Genomic DNA, 23,025 nt, shown 5'->3' on the forward strand with positions numbered 1-23,025 from the left:
CATGAAAATCCAAACACTTACAATCTTAACGAATACGAAATTGCTTGAAAATTAGCTTTTTTACAAGTGATTACATAGAGTCATCTCATACCCTCTCTGACTTTATTTGAATTTAATATATTTTGCGTTTGGGTTTTTTCTACTGGATATTGCTGCTTTTGAGGTTTTTTCTTTTTAATCTCCGTTTCTCATAATTTCATCAATATGCGTGGATGCGGTTAATAAGATGATCTTCAGCAAGGGCACATGCACTTGAATGTGGTAATGAGACATCAGTTGCTTCACACTCTCATAAGTAAACCCTTCAAACAAAACCAACACACCAACGCTTATTATGATTTATTTGCATCTTTGAGTATATTATAAAACATGCTCAGCGGCAACAAGGACACACATCCCACACATGTAAATACTTAGAGGTTTCAAACAAAAGTTTTTCATGAACATTAACTTAATAATTGTAGGATAGTGGTTTTAATTTTTTTTTTAACTTATTAGCTACAGAGGAACAAAATCATGGAACATAATTTATCAGATTACTACATAACGGTTGTTTAACGGTTTTGCGGGCAGCCCAAAAATAACAGTATTAATTATAATCTCATGTAGGGCATTGACTTAAATTTAAAATAATGTTGGCTTGATTATTTTTTTCTTTGTTTGGACATTCAGTGGCAGTGAAATGAAATTTGTCGTCTGAGGAATTTAATTAAAAGTTTATATAGCACTCAACTGTTTTTGCATTTAAAATATCAAAAAGCTGGAATACCTAGTATTGCTAGCGTTTATAAACAGAATTTTGAAAATAAAATAACCAAAAGATTAGAATAGAGATGGAGCAGCAAGAGGAGAGTCACTTGAGGCAGAATATGGGCGTTTAATCGGCGAAAAAAGGCTGAAATTGAATGAATGGATGGACGGATGCATGGAGGAATGGATGAAGGATGCATGTGTGGATGGGTGGACAGATGCATGGGTGGCTGGATGAATGAGTGGATGGATGGATTGATCGATGGACGTATGGATGGATGGACGGACAGATAGATGCATGGGTAGTTGGATGGATGGCTGGGAGTTTGGATGGATGCATTGATGGATGGATAAATGGATGTATTGGTGGACAGATAGATGCATGGGTAGATGAGTGGATGGCTGGATGTATGGATAAATGCATGGATGGATGGATGGGTGAACAGATGAATAGGTAGATGCATGAATGAATGGATGGATAGATGGATGGATAGATAGACAGACTTTTGGATGGGTGAACAGATGGATGGATGGACAGGCTGACGGTCTATGTATGTTGATGTATTCTACGTTTACCTCTTAAAATTTTCTCTGTAATAAGAATAACAAAAAGTTTTATTCATATTGCACTTTTCGTGATACATGACCAAAAGTGCTACAGCGCAGTTAAAACAGGTAAATGATAAAAGTTAAATGTGACTTTCAAAATCAACAATTATAAGAGCTTTTGAATACAAATGTTTACAGGCCTTTTTTAAAAGAGTCCAGGCTCTCAGTAGCCCTGTAGGTAATTTGGGAAAGAAATGTTAGGATAGATATGCCATATTTTCTCCAAATGTAAATTATTTCATACACAATTCTGTGTTGTATTTAATCAGAATCTATTCTGTTTAATATTCATGATCCTGTTAACAATATTTCAGCAGAAGGCAGAGAGCTGGGTTTGTAGGGCTCATTATGAGCCGAGATGAATGTTCAGAAAGCATATAGAAGGAACCGTGCCTTTTATCTCCTAATACTTCCTGTCTTATGGCACACCATCATTTTCACATCAGTAGACAGGAGCTGAGACGAAAACTCTGGAGATCAAACGGACAAAGTTAATCAGAAGAGAGACAAAAAGACATGCATTCCGATCCGACAAACCTGCTCCTCATTCTATCTTTCTTTTCACACCCCTCCCAGAAGCAAACACGGGCATCTCCCCCTGGACTTCAATTGTCAATCCTGAGAAGAGAAATACCAGTAGGAAAGGTAGGGTAGATAAAGGGTGAGAGTGAGAAAGAGAAAGAATAGGTGACAGGTACTGACAAAAGGACATACGCTTCGTTAGGCTCAGTGCAGAATAACAGCACCATGGGGACGGCAGGAAACAATATCCTTACTGGAGAAAAATAGAAAAATAAAAGATGGGGCACCATTGACAAGCAGAGTAAATAATATTTGTCAACAACTGAGTAATGGCCTAGAGAGGAACAAAAACTGCTCTGAGACAAAACAAAGCCTCTGTGTCTCAGAAGGAAATGATGTCTGCACAGTTCCACTACTGAGAAAATTGCATCAGAGACAATTCAGGGAAAATCAGTTGAATAGTGGAATCTTAAGTGTGTGAGTGAAAATTGTAAATTCCTTCAGAATTTTGAAAGAAATATTAGGATTTATCATCAATGCTAAAATATACCAGTTGATAAATAAGTAGAAGATATCCCCTTATCAATAAGGTTAGGTGACCACCTGTTAGAAAATGATTTATATATATTTGGATTAAAATTTCCAAAAATGGGACCAAGAACACTTTACTTTATTTTCATGGTGTTCCAGATGATCGTCTGGATCCAAAGACTGTATAAGTATTTGTTACTGTGTGGCCAAGAGAGAGTTGAATCACTCCATTTCTTCCACATGAATGCAAGTAAGTGATGGAATATATAGATTTAAATAAATGTAGGGCAATACCTTTGGCTAAGTTAAATAAAACAAAAGGTTAGCAAAAATAAATGAGAAAGAGCCTATTTTGTACTATCAATAGACACCCTTGAAAATGCATTCAATTTGAAAATAAATGAAATAAACCACTGATTTGGGCAATATCACTGGATATAGTTTTTTTATTTAGCTCAACTCTGCTATTTGCTGATGATGTGGTTCCATTATCTCCATCAATCTGACACATTCAGCTGTGAAGCAACAGTCAGTGAGGCAAATAATGGAGCCTGAGCTCTTCATGTGGTCCAGTACACAATGGAGGGCACTGTATCTGTCTTTACTGCTTAATTTTGACTTCTCTGGACACCTTTTTGTGGTGGCTAAAAGATCAAGTATCTTAGTAGAGCAGAGCCTGCTCTTTTGCTTGAGAGAAGTCTGATAGAAGTGAAAAACTAGAGTTAGACCAAAGGCTAGAGAAAACACAGACAGTGGTATTATTAAAGAAGACCTGCTTAAACATGTTTATGATTGTCTTTCATTGTTGGCTTTGTTGTTTTCTTTTAATTGGTTGAGCCAGAACTTTACAATGCTGATGGAATTTGCATCACTTTCAATTTGGATCAGCTAGTAGTGTAGAGGCCAAATTTGTAACTAGGTGTTGTAGCACAATACTGTGCTTCTCTAGTTCATTTTAAGAAGAAAAAAAAATGTAGTTCTTTAGATTTTATCGAAAAACTATATGGAGCACAACCTAATTGGAGTAAGAGTCACAGTAGTTGTAAAACGGAAAAAAGTCCAAATACAAAAAAATAAAAAAGAGTCCATATTTCATGACACAATTAAAGTCCAAAATCATAAATAGGAATCCAAAATCTCACAGAAAAAGGAGTCCAGAATCTCATGAAAATGTCCAAAAACAAAAATGTCCAACAACTCTGAAAATAAATAGGAGAGGAAAAACAGAACAGGGATTTTGAAAAGAGAAAAAATACAGAGGTCAAAACAATCTCTAACAATCATCTAAATTACTCAGGAACCGAGGAAAAAAATTGCACAAACACAAAATCCAATAGAAGCAGCAAAAACACAAGAGGAAGAATCGCAGCCAATTACCAACGTGTGGAAACTTTTTTGGTTTGGAACACTTGTTATTTGATCAGCTCCAGCTGTGTCAGGCCACAAGGGAGAAAACAGGAAGTGACCGACCAAAATAAGAGGAAAATATAACAGATTTCACTTTTTTGTTGATGCATACACCCACCAAGCACAACATGTTTGCCAAACTAATTTTAATGAATTTTTAAGTAAAAATCTGATTTAATTTTATTTCCACCAGCATCAAAAAATGTGTTCAATTCTATAGCCATGATCACTTTAAAGCTAAAAACAATAATTAAAATTCCAGTATTTTGAACCAGCATTGCCTTTTTAGTGTTTTCTTTTTTCAGGCACTTTGTGAAAGATTAATAGTATAACGTGCATGCAGATTTTGTCTACATGTCTACTGATAAGACAAACATGAGTGTTCATAGCATTAGAATGATCTTAAAAAAAAAAAGAAGTGACTCAGAAGATGGAAATGATGAGTCTGTGTTTTCCAGCATCTGCTGATTTATTCAAAAGAACAGACATGGAAATGAGAATGCTCTCAGCTATAAATGCGGAATGAGTAAAAGTTGAGTCACATAAACAACATACGTTTGTAAAAGTGTGCGTAAGACATTCAGTGTTTGTTGTTGTTTCGATGACAGAGGCCAAACTCCATGTTTTAGCTTTTCAGTGGACTCCATCATAGCGGTGATCGTCAAATCACAAATCTAAAAGAGTGTTTCTCTTTGTGAACATGCTTGTTTGTCAGCTAAATTGTGGGAAAGGTTTCACTACTACTACTGATGGAGCAAGGACATTTGAACTTGAATTTTCATCAGGGATTGCTGTTTTTCTTTGTATGCACAATTCATGCCTTTCCTAGGTGAACCTGCTATTGGTTTCACAACGTGGCTGAAGATGTTTGATAACTACATGCTTGTAAGTAATGCTACAGGGGATAGCTTGCTTGGAAACATGCCGTTCTTCTTCATGCACTTGGAAGTGAGGTTCAGAGAATGTTTTCTCCTTTGCCATATTCAGAACTTGTGAAACTTATTTCTGGGCTTTGTAAGCTGTTACGATTCTTTTGGGGGATGAGATACGAACATTGAAGACATAAATGTCTGTCAAAATTACACGGGTTCACTGTTTAGAGCACCACTCCAAAAAGAAATTCACTTCAGTTGAAAGCTTAGAATAAAAACAATGGGTCCGGATACTTAAGACGGTGCCTCTCAACTGGTGAGGCATTCTGTAGGTACATGCCCACCTGTGGCCTTGCAATTGTTACAAAGCGTTTAAAAGACGTTTTATTTTCGAAGGCAACTTGATTGCAGAATATCACAAAGGACTTCCTTTCACTTTTAAGTTAACCCTGAAAGGAAGTACTTGACTATTGAATATGAAACTCTAGGATTTATTTGGACAGGAGGGAGGTGGAGAACTTACTTGTGGGGTCTTCGTCAACATTCCGTACTGATTACTGAGCAGTTTCTTCTCACGCCAAAAGGGTCAGGTTTAAGAATTGCAGTAGGAAAATATGGTCTGCTAGATTGCTTTGCTTTACATACAATGTCACGTGCCACCCTGAATGTAACAGCCGATCATCTGTCAAGGCTTCCACGTCCAAATACAGGAGTTACTGATAAGGTACCAGATATCTCTTTAGCTGTCATACATGAATCTTCTCTTAGAATTCAGAGCAGTCTGTGGAACCTGTCTTGTTATTATGAGGGGTCTGAATTGCTTGGTTGTTTCTATTTTACATAGATCCAATTTGGTAGGTCTCTCATTTGAGGGACACCAAGGACTGGTACAAGGATGGATGACAATTTTATAGTTTCATATGTACCATTGCCGTACTCTGATAAAGCCAAAAAGACTGCAGCGACACAACTTATGCCTTTGGAGCCGCAAAATAGTACTTGGGAAATAATTTAAATTGACATCATGGTTCTTTGGTTTGTGCTTAATGGGTCTGCTGCTATACCAACACTTGTTAACTATTAAAGTAAATGGCCTGAAATGGCATTTGCACAGACTGTTACTACTGAAGTGGTTTTCAGTTTCTAACCATTGTGTTTAGCCGGGAAGGAAATCCTTCCTTCCTGGTTTCAGACTATAAATTTCAATTCACCTCCCAAGCATTTGCAAATTTTTTGGAGGGAGAGAGAAATAAAAACATTGCTCTCTAGCTTGTACTATTCAAGAGCTAATGGTGGTGGTAAAAGGTTCAACAGGGTTCTTAAAGACTGCCTGTGGATGGCTGACAACATGCACAGGCCGTTGAAACAAAGTCGTCACAGAACTATCGGGCCACACAGCATGCTACAAAAGAGGCTACAACATTTGACTTTGCAGACTGGGTCTAATTCATGTAGCGCGAGTAAATATACGCAAAGATTTTCACATAAAGGTCCCCTTTAAGAGAAAACTACTCTGTATTTATGAAGTACGCACAACCGTTCTGATATTATACATGGAAGTATTTGATGAATCTAAAAGTGAGAGAAGGTTATGGTAACCAGTCATTTTCATAAATCTCCACCCACGAATGACCATATAAGGAGGTGAAGATGATCCTGTCCAATTGTCAGACACTAACAAAAAGAGAGAAAAACAAACTTTAACTTGGTCCGTTAATTGCGCTTCTGTAGATCATAAAAACTTATAACAGATGAAAAATAAGAGTTTGAGATTAAATAAACACCCTAAAGAAAGACTTGAGTGATCTCACTATATTCATTAAATCTCTTTGTCAGGAAATATACCAGATGATTGTTTACATATTTTCTTATTATTATCCTATTATTAGCCTATATTCCTATGGGTTTTATTTAAAAACATTCCTTATAATTGAATTATTGTTTTTATTTGTTCAGGCTTTTCCTTGATTTTCTGGAATTCCTGTGTTGTTCTCAGTATTATCTTGACCTTTAAAGTATATACTTTATTTGAGTTTTGTTTGTTTAAGCGCTTTGTGACCCTGGTCTGGAAAAGCGCTATATAAATAAAAATTACTTACTTACTTACTTACTTTTAGTTTTTGTGCAGATCAATTTTAAGTACATCAAGGAAAAAGAAGAAAATATAGTAAAATCTGCGTGCTGTTTTGCTGTTGTAGCAGCACCTCATATACTGCATTCATTTTAAAGGGTCTTTGCTTTCATGGTCACTACTTTATGCCTGTATCATGAGATTATGTATCAGTTTATGTGTCATGTAATCTCAGGATTTCTCGCGATCGAGGAAAGCCAGCCTTATATTCCCTTGTTCTCGCGCTCATATTGCACGACGGCCAATAAAGCTGTCAACTGACCAGAAATAATAGATTCTTCAGTTACTTCAAGGTCTGTTATGTGCAGCCACTTTGGTTTCGCTGTGGATTATGAAGGAAATGGCAACGGAGCGATGGATAAAAAATGGCGAGCACTATTTTTATTGCTGCAGATTCATAGCGATACAATGTAGTAAGAGGCTTAAACTATTTTAGAACCGTTAGGATGTTCGTTCCCAACCTTCAACAGAGGGCTCTTGGTTTTGGTTAGTTAGAATAAATGCTTTTTGATGGACCGGGTAGGTTTCATGAAGATGTCTTACTTTTTTTTTAATGTGCCAAAGACTGATTCTTTTCATTTCTAAACTGCAATTTGTTTTTTCTTCTCAACTTTCAAAATTATTATTAACTGTGGTGATATGAATATATGAATTCATAAGTAAATGAATGAATGAATTAATATTGTTTACTTCGGGCATGTCAGTTTAAATCTTAAACATCACACTTGTAGATCACATATTACATGCATGTCCCGAAAGGGAAAAGCGGGAGAAGCAGAAGCTTATCCAGTCCCGCCACCATAACCCTCAGAATGATATCATAATCATGTCTTATACTTGCGCTGATTTAACGTTGGCATAACAGATTCTTGTTACTTTTGACACATAAGAACACATGTTACAACAGTAGATGTCACAAAGTCACCAATTGAGTAACTCCATCGTGAACCAATAGATGGTCCTTAGTGTGAGGATTTACAAGACTCTGAGACGGTCACTTCTCACACAGTAGTGTCACAGTCTATTAGAACCCAGTTTATCTTGACTTTCGTGATACACATTATGTAACATTCCGCTATGTACAACTGTCATGGGTCTCTCAGGCAACAACTCATTGTTTAGTTAGAGAATGTTCTTTTATTATCCTCCCATGCCGTCTCAACACCATGTCTGCTTAGCTTCTCTGACCTTTATCAGCCATCTAGTACATTCCATTGTTTTGTAAAGTCTCATACTTGATGGCATTGTAGGGCCACTCCTCCTAAGGTGACTCCTTCTTCACCTTTGTTTTTCCTGTTAACACATACAAGATTATATCCATCCAGGAAAAATTCTGCCCCTTTAACTTCTTTAATCCATGTTTCCGACACCTCAATTATACTGAATGGTATTCCTTGGTGGCCGAAGTCGGTGTATAGACTCCTGCTATTGAAGTGAATTAAGGATAGTTTGCCATCCATGTCAATGCTGCCGTTGAATTGTTCTTCAGTGTAGTAGTCATGTTAAAATAAAAGTGATTATCTGGGTCAATTCCTTCATTCCGGTCAGATAAGGTATGTTTCACATATTGATTTATAATAAGCTCCATACTATTCTGCTCAGACCTATCATATTTTAAATCAGTGTTAAAACCATTGTACTTTGCTGTGCTGTAGTTATGAAGCGTTTATACGCCATACCTTAGTAGTTGTATTTATCCAAATATTCCTCATTCCTGGTCTAGATTCTTTTGACTTCTTCTGCTGATGCTCCATTCGTTTTGATGTAGTTTCTGCAGTTCACCAGCTTTCCTGGAGATGTCTGCGTTTTTTTTGGTCAGGTTCTCATTGATATAAACATCAGATCCTTTGAGCTTTCTGCCCTGCTTAAGCAGTGCTGACTTCTATTTTCTGTTGGTGAATCTCAGCACAACTGCTCAGGTACCAGACTCTCTCTTTATGGGTAAGAGGAAACGTACTTCAACATTGTTGAAATCCAGATTGATGTCTCTGCCATTTATGAACTCGGACACCTGCATATCCACAGATTTGATCTCAGAGTCATCAGGCTCAGAGGATGCGACCTCAGCTCTGGCATAACTTAGAGGCCGGATTTTTAGTCCAGTCACAATTACTTTGTTGATTTTTCCCTGCTGGTCCAACTCCTCGACTCTTTTCCCCAAGTTTTTATGAGCAGATCTTTCTTTACGTTGATTTCAGCCATCGCCTTTTGTAGAGGCAGTTCTTTGAGTATGTTTTTCATTGCCTTCATCTCTTCTTTCATCGCCATCAGCGTTTCGTTCAATAATTCCCATTTTGACTCACTGTCAGAGTTCTCCTTCTGTCTTTCGTTTGATTTAGATTAAACCATGTTTTCTCATGCGGTGCGGTCACTCTAGTCTCAGATTTGATATGAGCTAACCATGGCCAGTCTGCAACACATTTATATTTATTGATGCCCATAATGCAGCCTCGAAATAACACTTTGCAGATTTCATACATAACTCCAGCAAACAGCACAGCAAGCTCGCCAGTTTGCTTCAATCAACTCACAGAGGCTTGTTAACGTGCCTCCAAAACTGTCCAAATCTAGCCAATTCCAGCAGGCCTAGTGTCAGACAATTATCACCATCAGTGTGCAATCAGAGAGTGTTCATCTGGGACATTTGATTTTTATTCACTTATGTATGTAAACAGCCTCATTTCAATTACGCTCCTGAAAGTTTATTTCTCCCTGGCTGTGCATTTTCAGCTTACTAACATGTTCCACCTCATGCGGGGGGTAGGGTGGAATAAATTTGCCCCAGAGCCACTTGAAAACCCAGAGTTGAAGAGAGTGGAAACCAAAGCCGGCTCATAGAATCAGAGTGAAGTTCATTATTCAGTCGAAGAGGCAAATAAGTTCAATGGACAATTTCAGTATCAAGGATTAGTAGGATAGTAAGGATTCAATTTTGGAGGAGACGAATTAATATTGTGCAGATTAGATGAGAACACAATTATAGATGACATATTTTTATATTGGCAGAAAAAAATAAGAAAATAAGAAAAATACTTACATGCAAAATAAATATCACCCTTTCATAAAAACATAGCAAACAATGATGTGTTAAATAATATTTAATATAATTCAAAAAAATGAATAGAATTTTTTTTTGTGGAATGACGAATAAGAAATCTTTGTCATCACAGTTATCTGTTTTTTGCATGAAAAGCCATTCCCCCAAACTAAAATCTCCTCACTTATAAGTCAGACCAATTCTTACCAATCCTGAATATTAGTTGTTTTGTTCCAGAACAGAAATGAGAGCCAACTCTAGGAAAAAATGTAAGAAACTGGTTCAAATGAACTCCATTATGGAAAGGCTGAAACTCTTCTACAAGTTTATGACGGCAATCTTTCTGCAGAAATACACGTCTATTCTCCAGAGGTTTTGGCTGTTCGTGATGAGAGCTTGATAAACCTCCAAATGTCCAAAGGTGTGGCCATCAGCTGCGTGGGACCACAGTTGGCAGACTGGAATTCATCTAGTTTTCATGAGCTCGGGTGCAGCATTGTAATCAACACGTTTAATTAGGTTGTGTTGCTGGATGTGTCTTAGTTCCTCTGAGTCCCTGATTACATTTTTAAGCACGCCACCTCTGCTTGCTTGTTGAAGAGATGGATTGCAATTTACATATCATTATGAAAAGTCATCATCTACATGCCTGTGAGGACAAATGTTTTTGTCCATCCACCACCCTGACAATTATCTCCTGCTACTGTTTGTGGAAGCATTTTACAAACACTTCTGTCACTTCTGATGCACACAAATGTTTCTTAGCTTTATTTAGAAACCCTCCATTTGACTATTAACATGTTTTCTGTGTTTTTCTTTTTCAGCTCAGGAGCAGAACTTTGGCAGTAACTTCCTTCATGTGTTCCTTCAAGACGGCAGCTTGGTTGCTCAGCTTGGGTGTAACAGCTCTCTGGTTTTGACTGTAGCTTCGATCCAAAGCATAAATAATAACAGATGGACGCCTCTGAAAATACGGTATGAAATTCCAACACTTTTGCATATTTTTGTTGGAACATTTAGATATATCGAATAAACCTCTGAAGTCTGAAATGCAATGCTCCTCCAGCACCAGTTAATTTGGTAGGTAGGTAGGTAGGTGGTTGCGTGGGTGGGTGGGTAGGTAGGTGGTTGGTGGGTGGGTGGTTAAGTAGGTAGGTAGGTAGGCAGGTAGGCAGGCAGGCAGGTAGGTAGGCAGTTTGGTCGCTCAGTAGGCAGGCCGGCAGGTCAGTAGGTATGTTCGAACGGTCTGTCGGTAGGAAGGTTGGCAGGTAGGTAGGCTGGTTAGTCAGTTGGTATGTTTTTTAATGCATGAAGGGGTCCTCCCCTAGAACGAAAATTCCCTTCATGCGTAGCAAGGCAATTTGTAGACAGATGGGTAGGAAGGGACATGTTGGCACTTCATCAAACCATCGATACTCTAAGAGAGCTACCCCCTCAAGACACCAACAAAACATGACTTTCTCATGTCTGTCTCACTCTGGACTTCTAATAAGAGTTAATGAACTTCACAAAGAGTCAGAAACAAACTTCTGTTTAGCAAATTGTGGATTTGATCTCTGGCCTCAAGGTGGCAGTTTGTAGAAACACATCATGACGTTTAACTCCACATGAATTTACCGTAACTTCTCTGAAGACTTTCCAGCAAAAATAATTCATTGCCCTTCACAAAACATTTGAAAAAGCCCAGTGCATCAACCGAGTTATCCTGGTTAATATTCAGCTTCACAGACTAGCTTGTGAGAGTTTAAGGAGCTTGAAAGGAATGCATTATTGGACACCAGAGACACCTGCCATTGTGCATAACTCAGAGAGATTGGAAGCATATTTGACGTTTTTCATTGGTTGTGATTTGAAAGGACAAGTTCATAAATCAGACGGAGAGCTTAGTTTGAACACAAAGTTAGGGAGCCCAGATGATCTGATTTGAAGAGGAGAGTCGTCATTGGATGAAAAGAAAAGTTGTAGCAAGTAAAAGAAAAATTAGGAATTCAATGAGGTTAATGGACGTAGTGAATAATAATATTTTCTTTTGTACAGTCTGAAACCTTCCATAATTTAAGTGGGACAACACATTGGGGTGCTATTGGGAACACTGTAGGTGAACCAGTAGACATTGGATCATTTTCAATACAGTATTTATATTCATGCTTTATATCACCTCACTTAAAAGCATATTTTGCTACTGTATGTGTGAATTAATGTAGATGCAGATTACGTCATCCGTATATATCCATCTACAGCCAGAATGAACAGTATATATAGCTGGAAGATGGTTTTGTATCCAAAATTGAACAATATTTTTCAGGTATGTAGTCAAAAATGAAACAATTAATTCATCAGTTTTTCTTGTTTTGAGAACAAAGATTGTTTGATTTCCTCCCTATTCCCTCTTTCGCCGACTATTCTCCAATGAGAAAAATATTTAATTCTGCCATATTTTGGGAAAAATGCCTCTTCACTTTGTTGATTCTCCCCACTTGGCTGTTTGTGCTGCATTTTTTTTAACAATGACATAATTGCTGCCACAAGTAGTTGGATGGATGAGTGTGAAACAACACATTACAACAACATGGAGAGTCTATTTAAATGACATTAAAAACCCTCCAGTGGGTGGTCGGCGCAGCTGCGGCAGCTGCCTCGCCAGTTCTTGCCCTGCCACTGTGAGCCAGGTAATGTGCTGACAATGTACACAGTTTGTATGTTCGTAAATTGAGCATTAAAACCCTTGATGAGTATCTTCGGGGCACAGTCATTTTATGACGTGATAAACCCATACCAGAAGATTGCAAAAAACTACTCAGTTAGGCTAAATTAATAGCAAAGATATAAACCTTAAAAAGGAAAACTGAATATACAATGAACGCGGATGAAAACCAATATACTTCTGATGCTATAAGCATTTGTGAACGTGAAATTAGTTTAGTATTTTATTTCTTTGGAAAAAAGCAACATGTATAACTTAATCAAAGCTTGTTTTCTTTTAGCACTGATCCAATTGCGTGTTGACTATTCAATCAAATAAACTTTCCCAAAAACAAAACCCAGCATTTCAGTTGTGCTCGGTGTTGTAAAGAATGATTTATTCTCCTGTTCTCCTCCAGAATGTGAATGAGTGTCCCTGAGTGGCCTCTATGAAAGAAATTAAGCAAGACGTGAAGCTGGAAGCAGTCAGTAAATGTGAGGAAATTGTCAGGGAGTATTCGGGGAATATTATGATATATTATCGTAACTGCTGTTAAGATTAACAGTGTGATTCCCTTTATATGTAGGTATTACTTATGCTGATGGAAAATTACTTAACCAGTGTGTTGATTGTGTTATCAAATTTGCCTAACCACATGTTATAACATTTAATAATCTCTTATGTTTTAAAACAATGCTTAGTCTCAGTTGAAAATGAAATGTGTGACACGTACCTTCTTCACTCAAAGAAGACATTAAGGGGACAAAAAACAACTCTAAATGTATTCCAGTCTGTGTTTTTCCTGTTTTAACTTTGTTCTCGCCTTTTTGGATAATCAAAAACGTACGATGGAGTATACGTTATGACTGAAACAGTTCTTGCTTTAGAGTGAAATCGGAAATTCTAAAGAGAAGCTTCTCAGTATGAGTAAAATCCTTGTGATTTTAAACCAAATCTGATGTCTCATCTTTGTCTAAATTCACAGCCTTAAGTTTAAACCTGACAAATACTAAGGCTCGTTATTATTGTCTTACCAGATGTGGTTAGGAGTTTTTGGATTACACAGTGTTCCTTCAAGACAAACAAATATGGTCATCTTCCCTATTGATTTTACACTCACGACACAATTAGTTCTAAGAATGGCAAGAGAGGCGGCGAAAAAGACAAAAGGCCACCGGTGGTTGTTCCGTGCTGCCGTATTATTTCACAGCGGGGCGCGCGCTGAGGGGAAGCAATGTCATTTTTCATTTGGGGAGGACATGTTTGTTGTTGGCGAGGTATTTGATGTCGCTGTGTTTTCCTCTGGGGATGTTTTGGGCAATTCTGCTATGATTAAATTTGAGAGTGTCAGAATCCAAACACCGTCTGTCATTTGTGAGCGTCTGCACAATGCTGCTGCAAAATAGGTAAACATTTTTAGACGACTTTTTCGAGGATAATAGAGATGGAGATCCTTTATGTGGATGTCAGGGTTCATTTGGTATGGTTATAATTATCTGTAGTACTGCAGTCATTGTCATCACACTAGTAGAAATAATCAGTGGCAGGTCGTGCACATAAGCAATAGGTCAGCAGTGACGTTATACTTAAGTTTAACCTACACATTACATTAACCTTACAGGCTCAAACAACAATTTATTCCCAGAGCAAATCCATCAATGAACAGCCATTTACCATTAAGAGATTAAAAAGATAACATTTGTGAGAGTTTATTTGATCTAATTTTTCGTCTCGGATAAACAATTAATTTGTTAAAAAAGATAAACTGTATCTTTCAAATCTCAAAAATAAAACCTGATTTTAAGAGAACATTCAACAATGATTATTACATTTCTGGGTATACAGAGTAATAGTAGAAGCAGTAGTAGTAGTAGTAGTAGTAGTTGTAGTAATATTATTTAGTAGCAGTAGTAGAACGAATAGTAGAAGCAAGTAAGTAATAACAGTACTACAGTTAGAGGGGTATTAAAAACAGTTGCAGTAGCAGCAATTTTACAACTGCAATCAAAGTTGTAGCAGAAACAACAGCAGCATTTGTATCTTTAATAGTAGAAGTAGTAGCAGTTACAGAGGCTTGAATGGTAACAGTAGTATAACTAGAAGTAGTATTTACAGCAGTTGAAGTAGTAATTGGAAAAATATTATAAGTATAAGTTTCAAGTTTTATTGGTAGCGGCAGTTATAGTAGTAACAATAGCAGCTGTATCGTTAGCAGTAGAAGTAAATGCATATTATGATACAGTGTCTTAACTACACGGCTGTATCATGAAGCTTCATCAACCCATCACTATGGATAACTATCAAATAAAAAAAAGGGTTGTAGAAATGTATTACTATATGAACCTTGTAAGTAAGTAAGTAACAGTTTAGTAATAAAGTAATAAAGTTTTACCTTTTAAAGCGCCTTTCTAGACTAGGTTCACAAAGGGCTTAAACAATCAAAGGCATTACACAGTTAAAAAATACCTACACATTTATAAACTCCAAAAGGCCAAAACAAAAGATGAACACAGGAGTCCCAGAAAATTGGAAAAAGCCTACACAAATGAAAAGGGCTTAAGATGTTTCGTAAAGGAGTTTGTTGTATTAATTGCAGGCGAGACAGCTTCTACTAATGCCATTAGTAAAAAATGTGTGCAATGTTTTGCAATAAAGGAAAATCAAAAAGGGGAAAAAAAGTATTATTTAATTTTAGAAGTGTGGAAAAAACATTTGGTTTATATACTTAATAATACTTTCATTGCCAAGAGAGGAGCTTATTCTAAAAACAGAACAAACAGCAAGTTTTCCAATATTTATTTTATATGACTCAATGTTGAAAGTTGTCTTATGTTGTAACTATAGTGTAATTATTGACAGCAGTAGGCAAAGATTGAACAAGCTTTCATGCATTACTTGTTATTGACAAACTGCAAAACTCTGTGGCAGCTCAACCATGGCAAACTATTGTGTGCTGTATTGACAAGTCCTCCCATAAAAGATTCATGCAGGAAGCAGGCATGCTTCCCCAACCTGCTCGCATGAAGATTCTTTCATGAGCCCCACTGCAGGGGAGCGTTGCTATTCGCTGTCTAATTGTATTCCTGGAAATGTAATGCTAGAACAAGAGCTTACCAAATTAATTGAGGCTCACCGGTCTGAGCAGAAATTATGCAGCAAATGCTGCAGTGCTGTATGCGAGATGTTCAATGCGCCATAGAGGGGGGCAGAAATATTTTCCCACTGATCCGACAGAGCTTTACAAGATGCCATGTTCAGAGGAGTAATAGTGACAATGTTTTCCACTTCAAATTCTAATTTTCTTTACAAAGCAGAGAGTGCCATCTAGTGGGCACTGAAAATAAGGACACTGCTTCATGAAGCTTCATCAATTATATTATATTATAACTAATGTTTATATTTCAAATGGTTGCTTTTTGGTGGGGCTTTTATCTATTAATATTTTTTAAATGGCATGTCCTTGCGATGCTCTTTTAATGTCACCTTTTGAAAAATAATACAAAAAATTAATTAATTGCTGAAAAGATAAATATTTCTGTTTCAACCACAAGCTTTTTGATCCTGTTATTACCTTTTTAAATAAGTCTTCTACATTTTTAAAGTGCAACTAATGTGTCGATTTAAGTGTATCTTAAATAGATCTTGGACCTGATAAGCATATGTATTTTTGTATAAAACTTTTTTTTTGTTTTTATTGAAATATTTCTATAAAATAATGTGGTTAAGCCCCACCCACTAAAAACACACAATTTTTCTGGTGACTAAATCTTGTTTAACAAAACCACACCCACTCTGCTGTGATTGGTCAAACATCAAGGTTTGCCGACGCGCATCATCAATCCCGGAAGTCTCCACCGCCAACGGACTCATTGTGTAAACAAAGTGGCCGTGATTAGAGCTGGCTGGAGGAGGAGTGAAGCTATTATTACGTTATAGTGGACGTTGCTCTCATAACCTCTCCTTCGCTGAGATTTCAGACGGGGGAGAACTAAAGTAATCAGTTCAAAACATGGTCACGATGTCGACGACTAGTGCATCTTGGCGAGGAAGACTTCAACATTTGGAATATGTTTTGGGTTTTCATTTGCTGAAAAAAGTTATTTGTATTCCGTAAGTGCATGACCCACTTATTCTCCCTTGTATTTATTTCACACTGATTTTCTGATCTTGAAGTATAAGATGTTTACTCTGGAAGGGAGCAGATGTTATGAATTCAATGTGTATATGCAGATTTCTTTAAATATGCAGAAGTTTTTAAAATAGCTTAGTTTTGCTGCAACCAAGCCAAGTGCAAAAGTGCCATGTATGATGTTTTGCCGCCATCTGTTGCCAATACCCTCGCCCCTTTCACCAGTGGTAATATTTTAATAATAACTCTTTCTCTCATCATTAATTTTCTCCAAGGGACTGTCATGGATGCGCATTCGAGTGTGACAAACTTCCACCATCCGATTTAACAAATACCTTTGTGTAATAGCACCAGGCTGAAAATATTTACTTGGTCCCCTAACGTATCTAGTCATTTTTCAGAGGTGATTTTTTTATTTTTTTTGAAAAGTGCCACTGGAATAGTTGCACTGAATTAGTCACGCTGCAGAAGCTCCTAATAGGGATCTTTGAAATGACAAATCACTTGTGATTAGAGCATTAGCCAGATGAAGAAATGCATAAATGATGATTGAGTCAGCCAAACATTATCAGCCATACTTTTTTGTTTATTTGAAGAAGATTAAATATTTATACTGTATATGTTCAGGGGGGGAAGGGGGGGTTACCTCGCGTTCTGATTGTGTATCCTATGAGAGTTTACATATGTAGCCCTGGGAAGACGATGGAATATGACATCAGGCTAATCCTGACCCCTTTCCTCATGTGTTTATTTGTCCTACGATCTGCTTTGCGGATCAATTTTGTTTTCCCCGTCTGTATGTGTGCGATGATGGCGTGAGCCTGTGGGGCACACGGCTACTAGACTATGTAAAGAAGTCATAGTCATCTTCATTAATAGTCATCTTTGCCTCAGAGCTAGACCAATGTAAATCAGCCTAGTGGAGCATTCAATGTGCTCGTGAGAGCTCATCAAGTAATATCATCCTGTTTGCTTAGTGAGTGCGCTCTCATGTCTCGTAGGGATGGGCTTTTGCAGCATTAACAGACCAAATAAAAAGCAACTGTAATAAGCACCAAAATTGCTTTAAATGCCCTCAGCTAGAGCGAGATTTGTAGTGATAACCCGATGTGTAATGTGTCGCCCAAATGTACAAAATCACTGATGGTAAAATGAGATCTCTGTATCATCATCTTTATGTGTTTACCAAATCCTTCTAAAAACCCTAAATGGCTTTTTAATAGTGACTCAAGCAGTTATTAATTCAAAACCAGGGCTTCAGAGATTCAGTTTATAAACCCAGAACACAGTTATGCATCAGATCATCATGACTTAAACAAACATTTGCCTTTTTTTTACCTCTGCATGAGGCAAATGTTGATTAATATTGAGAAACAAATCTCTTTAGTGGAATTATTTGGCATCTGTAAAAGGCTTTGGTTTGTTGGTCAAAATACTAAATAAAGACAAATAAAAAAAAACTATGTTGATCAAAATATACAATTGGGTTTTCCTCTGTATGTTTCAATTAGATCAAATTTACACAGGAATTCTGGCCATAAGTGAAAATTATCATTCCCAACTTAATTCATTTTCCATCTTAATCATGATATCGAAGGTTAAAACTAAGATTAAGGTTAGTTGCTTTCCTCAAAATGTCACCTACTTGTTTTGTGTAAACATAAAGTGAGCGCTCACTTGCGCTCTAATGTGAATTATTTGCTTTCATGTAACCACAATTTAATGTGTATTTGTTTTAAAGAAGTTTCTTGGAATTTAAATTGCCAAGAAAATAGGTTATTGATGGATTCAATATACTGTAGAATAGCTTTGCTTGTAGGATCATCACATGTAGATGTAAACCAATAAGAAATTCAATTTTGCTCTTTAAAAAAAAAGGTAATAAGACAAGTTCAATTACGTTGCTGTCTTAAAAATGTTTTGTTGTATTTAACCGAGCAGCAGCAGTTAGAGGCCATACTAGTGAGTGACAATTGCACACCACTTTCTGAAAAGTACTTAAAATGCATTCAGACTTTGTTTAAATATAAAATTTTAATACATTTTATAGATAATTAATTGTGAGAGTTATTTATTTATTTTCTTTCTGTCTTGGATAAACAATTATTTGTTAAATTGTTAATGTTGTTTATATTCTGTTTATTAGTTAATTATTTAAGTATTGTTGATAATTTGTTTCATTTTGTTGATTATTTATTTATTTTTCGGAATGTCTTATTTAATGTCCTTTGAACGGTCTTGGACTAGAATTTAATCTATATATACACATGTATGTCTTGCATACATGTATATTTGACAATAAAAGAACTCGAAGTTGAACAAGTGACAACACCTCCTGAATCTTTAACAGTTGATGATCGCGAGAAGACACATCAGCTCTCAAGATTCCCGCACTGTAATTAGTCGTACCTGAAGTTGTTCCGTGAGATTGCCTGAGGGAGGCGTCCTGGAAGGCTGTTTCAAATTAGCAGGAGGGCAATTGCCCTGATTGTTTCCATCTGGTCATTAAAGCAGACATGTGAGGGAGTCGTATTTACATTTTTCTTCTTTTTTTTTGCCACCTAAATGACAGTATAAATAGATTCAGCAGATTTTGAAAAAGCTTCATTTGTATGGCGCTGAAGAAAAAAGACCTATGGTGCGGCGACATTATGGGAATTACTCATTAAAGCCAGCCCCATGTGTGTGGGATGGCACGGACAGCCTCATGCATAATGTCCTGCCCGGTAAAGAGGTTGTGATTATATATTGCAGTTATAAAGTCAATGATGGATTGGAGAGAGAATCACTTGACTTCACCAAAGCTGGATTACGACACAAGTAGACCAGCTACTTAACATTACGGCTGTAACATTAATGACTGGTACCATCCAAATTTCCCCAGAGAGCCCAAGAGGGTCAAATGATAACATTCTCTTCCTACTCATTATGTTTATAATGTATAGATTGTGCCCTTGTTTTGCAATTAATTAATCTTGGGTGACATAATGGGCACCAAGGCGTATGCTAATAGTCAGTCGCATTAGTTTTGAATTCAAATTGTGTTTTTGTTGTAGTTTCATGGACTCAAGATGTGTTTTGTTGGTGTAGTTTATCAAAACCAAAATAGTTTTCAATTCAGCTCTGAGAGGCGTTTCCTCTTTCTCTATATCTAATGGGAATTCATCAGTCACTTGGGCAAGGAACGCACCATTGCTTCCTACCCAATCTCCCACTGCAATACCGCTCCCATAAAGCATTGTGTGTAATGTATACATGGTCATACATGGGTAGTTTATAATGCAGTCTCGATGGTCACATTAGCACTTTCACATTAGCATTACTGTCACAGCTTTCGCCTTCTTAGTTTTCATGCTCCACTGGACTTATTGTGGGATATTGAGCAGATATTATCTAACAAGCACTGCTTCCTCTCTCCACAGATACAATCTGCCTTTTGGCAAACAAGGCGGGTCATGTATGATTGAGATCGCGAAGGATAATGGCACAAGGCAGCGTCAGGAGCTGTTTATGTCGCTACCAGTGTCAGAGGTAAGCTGACCTGCTTGCAGTCAAATCAACCTCACGTATAATCTTCTGTCCTGAAGCTCAATTTAGCTTGATTGTTGTCTTTGGGTCCCAAATAGATGGAGACGTGTGATTGTAATGCTTGGCGTTCGTTCCTCAGTCTACAACCCGCATGCATGAGTGTTTTACCCCTGAAGGTCTAAAGTACCTTCAAATTAACCTGTAGATCTTAGAACTTACAATTTGTATTGTTTAATACTGTATTGAGATATTCGACCTAATTCACACAATGTTTACTAGAGATGTGTTGATGAGGCCTCATGATACAGTTGTGTTAAAAACTCACTGCACCATGAAACTGCTGTGTAATGAAGACACTGTATCATGAAACAATGTATTTATTTTTGAAAGGCCACTAGATGGCACTCTCAGTCTGAAAAAGATGCCAGGTTTCATTGAGTTAGTGGAATAGAGCCAGAGATTATAAAGAAAAGAGAGCCATCTACTAGTCTTTAAAAATGAAGACACTGTATTGTGATGAACGGACATATATACATAGCTGCGCATCGACTGTAGACGGATGTGTAAATAGCGCTGCATTAAGAACTACAGGGAAAGAGGTACTTCTCAATCAGATGGTACAATTATTCGCTGAATTCTTGACCGATTTGACCGAACAGTTTGGTCCATTTAAATCATCATGCATGTAGCTATGATACAGGGTGCTTGGATATTTAAAAAAATATAGTATAATATTCATTCTAATAATGTCTGTCTATCTGGTCTTAGGTCTTAAAAAAGCTTGACAAATGAGCGATTTATGATCACTTTATAGTGTAAACGCATCATTCCTCTATAGACATAATGCACTGTAGGACCGAGTGGCACTGTACCAAGATGGCTGCCCTGTTTACACACCACTCTAGTGGGCGGCAGCAGTCAATGTGGTGTCTACGTATATATGTCTAAGTCATAAAGTACCTTCGCTACACAGCTGTATCATGATGCCTCAAATTGTCTATGATGGTTGGGATCCTGCCTGCAGTTAAAATGTTTCTCATTCATCTCTTAAAAAAAGGAAAAAAGATCATCTGCTTCCAAGATCATTTATTAAATCCTATAAAGTTCGTAGTCAACACTCTTGACACAATTGGTGAAGGCACTTACGCACGAATTTTCGTTTTAATGTTGCCTTCCATTGATCACGATTAGGTAGCAGCAGTGACATGCAATTAGGATCATGGTTAAGTCTTATCTCATAACATACACAGACCAAGAATTGCATATTAAATGTACGAAAAAATAAGAACTCTTTTTTTTTACAGTTAAAGAAACAAGAAAAAGGCGATAAAGGAAATTTCCTCTCCAAATTCTACGCTGCAAAAGAGTATAGAGAGGTGTACAAACAACTATTTCCATTTTGACCTAAGTGATATAGAAGTATTTTAAAATGCTATTATTTCTTAGTCTTATCTTCTTTTTAACAAGATACTTTGTTGTAAATGTCCTCCCTATTTTCCTTAAACGTTATCTGCACCTCAATGGGGAAGATTACCAAGGAGAAAAGTATTCTAAAGATTTAGCGATGGAGCAAAACTATAACAATAGAACAGTTTGCGTAATGACCGACATAAATATCAGTGGAAAATAGTGATATAACCTTTATGTTCATCATAATGATCATTGTAGTTATTACTGAGGCTCTGCCCAGCCTTCCTTCCCTGACAGCAACTCCCTGACGCTGATGCATCCATCGACTCTGTAGGTTCATAACAGGATGTAATGTTCACACAAGCAGAAAACACAATAGTGGTTTTACCGTTTGCCTTTTGGCTTTTTCCGCGCCAGGGGTTGTCACAGCAGGTCAGCTTCCTCTATCCTAACCTATCCTTCCAACCCTCCATAATCCCACTTATCCTCTTCAACATCATAGGTTGTCTTTCTCCCTTTCTACTCCTAATCCTGGTACCTCCAACATCTTTCCAACTATGGCTCATGCGACACTTGTTTTGACCTTCCAAAGTAATTCTTGAAACTTCTCCCATGAGTTGTTTAAACAAAATAGCAAAATGTCGATTTTAATGTCTTAATACGAATTTGCAAGAGGAGAATGAAGAAAATTGTTTTTTTCAAACCCTTATAATTTGTGTTTGATCAATTGGTCATCAACTAATTTCACATTATTAACTGAGGTGAAGACACTCGAGCACAAATGTAGCGCTGTGGTGGTTTCACTTGTAAATCAGGCTATTCTGGCTCATTAGCTTGATTAACAATGGCCACTTTCCCAAATTAATAATTTTGCTTTTCGCTTTTCAAAGATGTGGAAAAAGGAGCTCAACCTTCCCAGAGGCTCAACATGCTCCATCTCCCTCACTTTGATTTATGCCTTTCTAATTTGAGGCCACCAAGAGGTTGTTTGTTTTGTTCTTCATAACGAAGCACATATGTTCTGTTGAGCCAATGAGACTAAGTAATTGGAATGTAAAGATATATTTATACCGCATTTTAAGCAAAAGTAAATAATTTTTATAATGACGGAAATTTTAAATGGGTATAGTTTTAATGGCAGGTTTTTTTTTTGAGGGCAAAAGACACCTATTAAAATTAAAATATGTCAAATTTTGGTGAAATTTACACTCATGTATACATAATAAAGTTTCAGATCCTTTTTTAAGGGTAGCTAATGTGAAAATCCAACTGACTCGCTCACATGTTTCAAATGTTGAAGTCTTCCTCTCCAAGATGCAGTAAGTCCCTCATCATGACCATGTTTTGAACTTATTACTTTATAAAGTTCTTCACCGTCTGAAATCTCAGCGCATGAGAGGTTATGAGAGCATTATG

General features: G+C 37.0%; 1 protein-coding gene across 1 annotated transcript in view; it reads left to right on the top strand.

Moving 5' to 3' along the window:
• Positions 1 to 23,025, top strand: part of eys (EGF-like photoreceptor maintenance factor) — a 186,218-nt gene that overhangs the window by 130,707 nt on the left and 32,486 nt on the right. Inside the window, exons 37-38 of the mRNA XM_087803281.1 lie at positions 10,684 to 10,834; positions 20,094 to 20,202. Of these exons, the coding sequence (XP_087659407.1) occupies positions 10,684 to 10,834; positions 20,094 to 20,202 (260 nt within the window). The remainder of the gene's footprint in view (positions 1 to 10,683; positions 10,835 to 20,093; positions 20,203 to 23,025) is intronic.

Source organism: Callionymus lyra, chromosome 11, assembly GCF_982586985.1.
Source record: "Callionymus lyra chromosome 11, fCalLyr1.hap1.1, whole genome shotgun sequence".
NCBI classification, from domain to species: domain Eukaryota; kingdom Metazoa; phylum Chordata; class Actinopteri; order Syngnathiformes; family Callionymidae; genus Callionymus; species Callionymus lyra.